The sequence below is a fragment of the Penaeus japonicus genome, unplaced genomic scaffold, assembly GCF_977035675.1.
Source record: "Penaeus japonicus unplaced genomic scaffold, GWHDUDI00000001_assembly GWHDUDI00000012, whole genome shotgun sequence".
NCBI lineage: Eukaryota > Metazoa > Arthropoda > Malacostraca > Decapoda > Penaeidae > Penaeus > Penaeus japonicus.
The window spans coordinates 39,711,248-39,718,747 of NW_028234414.1; the positions used below are offsets into that span (position 1 = coordinate 39,711,248).

At 36.8% G+C, this 7,500-nt stretch overlaps 1 protein-coding gene across 2 annotated transcripts in view; it reads right to left on the bottom strand.

Moving 5' to 3' along the window:
- LOC122265330 (uncharacterized) overlaps positions 1 to 7,500 on the bottom strand; it is a 7,844-nt gene that overhangs the window by 315 nt on the left and 29 nt on the right. Inside the window, exons 1-5 of one of the 2 annotated variants that reach the window (XM_043034580.2) lie at positions 7,415 to 7,500; positions 4,796 to 5,042; positions 4,404 to 4,530; positions 3,701 to 3,865; positions 1 to 2,772 (exon numbers count right to left, since the gene is read on the bottom strand). The exon at positions 1 to 2,772 is cut by the window's left edge and continues 315 nt beyond it; the exon at positions 7,415 to 7,500 is cut by the window's right edge and continues 29 nt beyond it. In XM_043034580.2, coding sequence (XP_042890514.2) covers positions 572 to 2,772; positions 3,701 to 3,865; positions 4,404 to 4,530; positions 4,796 to 4,969 — 2,667 coding nt within the window. In that variant the 5' untranslated portion in view covers positions 4,970 to 5,042; positions 7,415 to 7,500 and the 3' untranslated portion in view covers positions 1 to 571. Of the gene's footprint in view, positions 2,773 to 3,700; positions 3,866 to 4,403; positions 4,531 to 4,795; positions 5,043 to 7,115; positions 7,248 to 7,414 lie in introns of those variants that run through there. The other variant, XM_043034581.2, reaches the window with a different exon arrangement.

The window sequence follows — 7,500 nt, forward strand, 5'->3', positions numbered from 1 at the left end:
GGTAAAAAGGGTTAATGAAAGCTTTTATACTTAAACTCATCAAGATCCATGGCTGGGTAGATGATAGAAAGAAAATGAACAAAAAAAGGTTACCTATGTCGTCAGATACATAACAGACTCACTTTCTAGTAATCATATATATATATATATACATGTAACCTCCCCTTTTCCTCAGACATTTGAAGAAAAAATATGTGCAACATACCAGTCTGGCACTTAATCTATAAATAGAGAAGAACCAACTTATAGGACTTGTTAGCATCGGAATGACTTGCATTTTATCATCTGTCTTTGATGACCTCTTCTGATAAAGTAACTCCAATAAAGTTATAAAAAAAGAAAGCCTTGTATCACTTTGTATCACCACAGTTCTTACATAATTAACTGAAGGAAAATTGCTACCTTGTGATTTTCCAAAGCTCAATGTTAATCTAAAATGTCATTTTATACCCTTTAGAACTAATAAAATATGAAAATAAGGACTAGATTTACTAAACTGCTGATTTACCTTAAAGATATTCACATCAATGCATTACAAAATGAAGATAAAACCTACATGAATCACCAGTTGCTAATCTATCAAGAGTGACTGACCAGCTTCCCCATTCTCCCTCACAGGTGGGTCACTAGGAGTAAATACTGCACTCCCAGATGGAGTAAGTTCAATGCTATCCTCCTCTTCGTGTTGATTTGCTAACTGGTATCCGGCCGGCACGCCTAGTGTTCGACTTCGCCTGGCGGTGTATATCACGCACATTGATAACAACAAACAGAAGAGGGAAACAAAACTGACAGTTACAAGGATAAATGAATATACATGTGAATTGCCCACAACTTTTGTAAGAAGGGAGTGTGTTAGTGAGTTTCCAAATGAAGCCAATATGATCATAAGAGCGCACATACGGTGGGTCACTCTCATGTACTGTGCCATCCAAAGGAGACTTGTAGGCAAGATGGGAGCAAGTCCAAGAGCCATAAAAATAATTCCAGACCACAGAAAATCATCCTTTCCATACGAACCAATGGCCAAGAAGACCGAGCCCATTGCTGCGAACAGAACTGATATCGTCAACAGCTTTCCTGGTTTCAGTCTCAAGCATCCAGACACTAATATGCAGAGAAATCTCACGAGGCACACAAGGCCCCAAAAGAGAGCCTGACCATCTATGCCTGTATTCTGAATAACATCGAGTCCCGTGCCAGTATCCGTCGTGGCTAAAAGGTGATGCACCGCTCCTTGTAAGGCTTCGGCCATAAACATGAACACTGAAAATATGACTGTAAAGACAACTACCCTGCTCTTGTTGATTTCACCCATGCTTCCATCGTCTTGCTTTGATCTTGGTTCCCTTGGATTGTGGCAGAGGATGACAACTGATATCAAAGCATTGAGAATAATAAAAATCCCAATGCATATGTAGGCCAAATGGACTTTGGTCACACCGTAATCTTTAAAACGCTGTGCCATATCATCCAGAAATTTACTATTTTCCTCACTTCCAATACTATAGGTACCAGGTTTCTGGGAATGCATGACTGATGATATCCCGCTTTTGTTCTGCTCATCCTCGTAGGAATCCTCGCTGATTGGCTCGTCACCCAAAGCCTCCTGTAGGCCCTGAGCCTCGGGCTCTTCCTCAGAATTGTTAACTAAACTTTCACTGCCAGTATCCTCTGGAGCTTCAAGCTCTTCTTCCGAATCTTCTTCATAATTATCTTCCCGATCTTTTGGCTCTGCTGCCTCCTTGGAGAAAGTTGCAAGAGGTAAAGTGGGATCATCAGTTGTCTCTGGCACTTGGGTTGTAGCAACTGTGGTTGGTGGAGGTGTGGTGGTGGTTGTAGTAGTTGTGGTAGTGGTAGTGGTAGTAGTAGTGGTACTGGTAGTTGTGGTAGTGGCAGGAGTAGTTATCTTTGCAGCAATGATTTTCACAGTTGTAGGTTCAGGTGTGCTTGTGGTAGTTGAAGGGATAGTTAATGATTTAACAGCAGAGTTTTCTGTTTCCACTGATCCCCCTATGGTTTCATTCATCATTGGCAGGTTTTCAGCCTGTACATCATCCTCAACTTGCTCTGGTATTATAGTAGTGGCACCATCATCGTCAGAACCTGTTGTCTGTTCAACTTCAACAGATGCTGCTGTAGTCACAGGTATTTCCAGGGTTTGATTCTTGGACGGCTCTTGCAGAGGTTTAGCTGTCTGCGGCGGGTTGACTTTGGTTTTCCCTTGATCTCTAGAGGGTGGTCGCTTCCATTTCGAATCTCCATCATCATGCAGTGCGTTGCCATCAGTAAAGTTGGGTTTCTTCATTGGGGGTTTTGTTGATGCAGCTTTTGCACTAGTTGTTGTCTCTGGCAGTGCATCATCTGGTTCCACGGTCACAGAAGTATCGTTTTCACTCTCAAAAGAGGTCAGGAGATGGTCCGATGTGCTGTTAACTACTGATATGGTGTCTTCGGTTGTGCTCTTAGGCTGTGTCAAAAGCTTTAGTCTTTCACTAGTAAGATTCACAAGAGGTTGTTCTCCACTAGAGCTACCATTATATACGTCGTCTTGCAAACTTCGGACAAACCTTGGTATGTCAGGAGCTTCTGTCATGGCTGTGGTCTCCATGAGAGACTGGTTGCTTTGGATCTCGAAAGGATGCAACCCGACAAAGAACGGATGGATTGCAAGTGGTGCGATGAAGGCTCCAACTGCAAAACTGAAGTGCAGCGCTTGCAGGGAGGCGCCACCAGCACGTCCCCACAGGTCTAAGCAAAGGACATTTCCACCTGCGGATTGAAAGCAATGATCAAATCAATGGAAAGTCCACAACAGATGTCTAGTAACCAAAATCTGGAAAAAAAGGGTGAAATAACATGATGGAAAAGAAGAAAATGCAAGTGATAAAAATAGAGAAAAATACAGGAAAGAAAATGTGAAGAAAAAAATTAGACTCAGATATCAAGAGTATTGAGAGAAATTGAAAAGAAATGAATCACAACTATTAAAAAAAAAAAAACATATGAGAAAAAGTGAAAATATCATTCATAATCATATGAAGACATATGAATCATGACAAAACTTACAACATGACATACTTCCTAATTTTAGAGAAAAAATTAGAGTAAATGGGAAAGAACTCATTAACATTTCAGCACAAAACCAAATTATTTCCAGAATTCAAAATGCAATTTACCCTTAAACATGGGATACAACTTCTCCAAGTTTTAAACAATGTCTGATAAGACCAGATCCTCCAAAGTCCAAAATGAATAAACAATAAGTAATTAATCTGTTAATGAATGCTGACTGTACTGTACAAATAATCTAGTCATTACTGCATGAATGTAAGAAGTATTGCATAAAGAAATTAGTGACAATGACAAATGCATGTCTACTAACATTATACTCCATAGTGATTAGTCAGAAGATCCAAACCAAACTTTCAAAAAGATATTAATTTCATATAAAATGTAAAGAATGTTAAATATCAACCGTATAGCAGATACAAAGAGTAGGATTGTCATATGTATTTAAAAAATTAAAGGTGAAAAGAATATTATCAAAACCATCCTCAAGAGTGAAACAAATCAAGAAATTAAATGACAAACACAAGATAGAGTAGGGAAAGTAGGAACAAATTGTAAACATGTCTAATGGCATTTAATAATAAAATCCCAAGCATCCAATAACGGACAAAAGTCTCGACAAACCAACCTGTGAACAAGAAGCCTAGCCCCATCCCTAAAGCAGCAGTTGTGGCAAATGTCCACCAGAGGGCTGTGGCAACGGTGAAGGGCATGACTGTGACACATACTGCTACCCATACCAAGCTGACGAACATCAAGAACTGACGGTTGTATACTTCAAATAGCAGTGAACCTGTTGGAAATTAACACATGTATAAGGGGCTGTGTCATAAACAGTAATAATTCTGGGTTAATCTAACACACAATCTTAAAAAAATTATCATATAATGTGTTTCAGTATTATTCATTAACCTTATCCTTTACTAAAAGCAAACAAGAGGCAACTAACTTTGTAAATATTTGACATAACACAGATAACTATTTAAGAAATACTGAAGAATAAATGCTTAATAAAATAAACAATTAACACCAATAAATGTGACTCCTATTAAATTACTACTGCAAACAAATATGCACACACAAATAAACTCACACAAATAAACACACACACACACACACACATACACACACACACACACACACACACACACACACACACACACACTCACACACACATATTCATTCATTCATTCATTCATTCATTCATTCATTCACTCACTCACACTCACACACACACATATTCATTCATTCATTCACTCACTCTCTATCTCTCTCTCTCTCTCAGTCTCTCACTCACCCACCCACTCACTCAATCTTCGTAAGTGACTCACCAAGGACTCCTCCAAAAAGTGTGCCAACAGAACGTGCTGTGAAGGTGTGGAATGCTGTGTCGACTGATATCCCCACTCCTAGTTCCAACTTGATAAGAGGCCCTCCACTTACGGACACACATAGCCCCTGAGGGTGGAAATATCTATGAGAAGCAAGACCTAGAGAGACTCCCTGTCACATACAGAAAAGAAGAAGAAGAAGAAAAAATGGGAAGACATTATCATTTTCTTTCTCGTATATCTCAAGGCTCCGTGTAATAGGAGCATCAAAAAGGAAAAGTAATTATTTCTTCTTTCATCAATTTAAAACTTCTAAATCTGACCACTGAACACTTCCCCAAAAGGAAGAAGGACGAAATTTTTTTTTTAAATAAATGCACAAAGAAACTTACCAAACCAATGAAGGCTATGCAAAGGAAAACAGTCCTTATGAACAGCATGAACGTAGGTAAGAATCCCACGGTGGACTGCTGCCTCGACCGCGGCATCTTCCCACCGAGGAGGCCCGCTTGGTCAAATACAATGTCCTCTTCAAAAGGATCATTATCTTCGGTGTGATCTGCCATAGAGATCCAGCGCTTAAACTGACGATAAATTGTGGAAGGGCCAGTGACTGCTGCTGTTAAGGTGGGATTCGACCTGAAATTGATGTTTGTTTTTGAAAGTGTCGTGGGTAAAAAAGGCATAAAGGTTTACATGGCTGTTCAAAAATGTAAAATCAATTAAGAACATTCACTGCTTTTGGGAGAACATATTTTAATGCACATCATTCCCCAATATATAATATTCCTTCTACTACAGGCACTTTTTGCAGGGTCAGATCACCTCCATACTACAGATTTTGGTTCAAAATACCAGCTAGTTATTCCTTTCCTTGTATAACTAACACACCATAGCAAATCCTAATTAGTAAGACTTTACTAATACATCATATACAGACTCATATATCATATCATAGGTCTAGAATATAAGAGAAAACACAACATCTTAAGATGCATAACCCAGGCTGTGATGTGGCCTGTCTCGGAAGAGTTAACACATATTCCAAGGGAGTCAAAAGTTATTCGGAATGTTTAACAGAAGGTGTTCTATAAGTGTGAAAACTGACTGTACAAACTGTTTGTTCTTTTATTCTATTAGTCTGCTATATCATAAAAAACTAAATTAGTCAATCAATCATAGATTTTCTTTGAATAATAATATCAATAATCATTATAATTATCGTAATCATTATAATCTAATAACAATAATAATAAAAAAAATAATAATGACAATAATAAATATCAATGCAAAAACAAACAAACAAACAACAACAACAACAACAACAACAACAACAACAACAACAACAACAACAACAACAACAACAACAACAACAACAACAACAATAACAACAATAACAACAACAACAACAACATATGGTGGCAATAATCCAAGTAATTCAACCTCCAAGGTAATTGGAGATTATCTAACATTAACACCTTTATTTGGTTACTCTACATAAATATGTAGTTGCAAGTTACTTCATAAAAGAAACATTTCTTAGGATTTACTGATCAATTTACCTCCTACTTTCTATATCTGTGAAACTGTAATTATACACTTATATATCAACACATTTTTCTTTATATATACATCTATCTATCTGTATAAATATGACAAGGGCATATAAATATAAATATCTGAGCTTCAGTCAAAATACAAGCTTTTGAACAGTAAGCTTGAAATTTGAGAAAGTATACACAAAATGCATGCACACACACACACACACACACACACACGCACACGCACACGCACACGCACACGCACACGCACACCCACACAATGCACAGCATTTAATGATCACTTGACCTAATTATGTAAACATTTATACTCAAAAGACACATTCCATCAAATATATTACGACCTTGCTTGTTGACCCACAAACAGAGGAAGTTAAGAATCATAAGATGAAAGTCAGTTCTCTTCTTATTACTAAACAAGCCTCCTTATTATATAAAAGATTACATAGATTATTCCCATGAATCTGTGAAACTAAATACATCAAATCTATATCAGAAATCTCCTTGGATATATATATATATATATATATATATATATATATATATATATATATATATATATATATATATATATATATATATATATATATAGCAACTACACTCACTACCCATTCAAGGTTGCATATCAATGAGGAGAAGAAAAACCCTTTCTTTAAGATTCCTTCGTCCTTTACGTCTGTGATATTGATGAATGCTATTGGCCACGTATTCTTGATGCCTTTTCCGACTTGTTATGTTTTATCATACCTTTCTTATCCACTGTTAAGTTTTGAGGCATCATTTACTCATCACATTTAGATAGCAAAATCATAAATTATATTTCAATACAAATACAGCTACTTGATACTCTATGATACAGAATAGTAGAAAATACATCCATAGTAGACACGTTTTTATTTATATTTTTGCTTCATCACGCTTCATAATTAATTACAATCTATAATATGATGAAAATTAATAACACTTCTATTCTCCCTTTTATTTTCAGCTTTCTTTTCTATCACTGAGCCACTCCTCCAAATAAATAGCCATATGAATCCCTAATTTCGTAATACAAATTAATTAAGAACATGCTAATAGCCATAAGAGTTAATAATTACAAAGGAAAACACGAGGAAAACAAGAATAAACAAAACAACGAACTATAAATAACCTCAAATGTAGTAATATCAAACTGAAAAATATTTTCTCTCCCACACACACAGATTAGAACCACGGTAAATATTCTCCCGAAATCACGATCGAAAACGACACTTTCCTCTTATCTCTCAGAATTAAAAAAAAATAGATTAAGAAAAGCGTAATTCACGACACTGATAATGATAACGTACGATACTGATTAACGGTCTTATCCAATTAATTCGCTCGTCATATCGCTCATAACTTCATAACTATTCTCCTTATACCCTAATTCACTTCACAAACGACTAGGAGGGGGAAAAAAGGACTAACTTGGAGACATAGAGGAGTCGGTAGCTCGTCCTAGAAATCCCAAGATGACAACTTCACCTTTCTTCTGTCACTGATAAGCGTCGTCT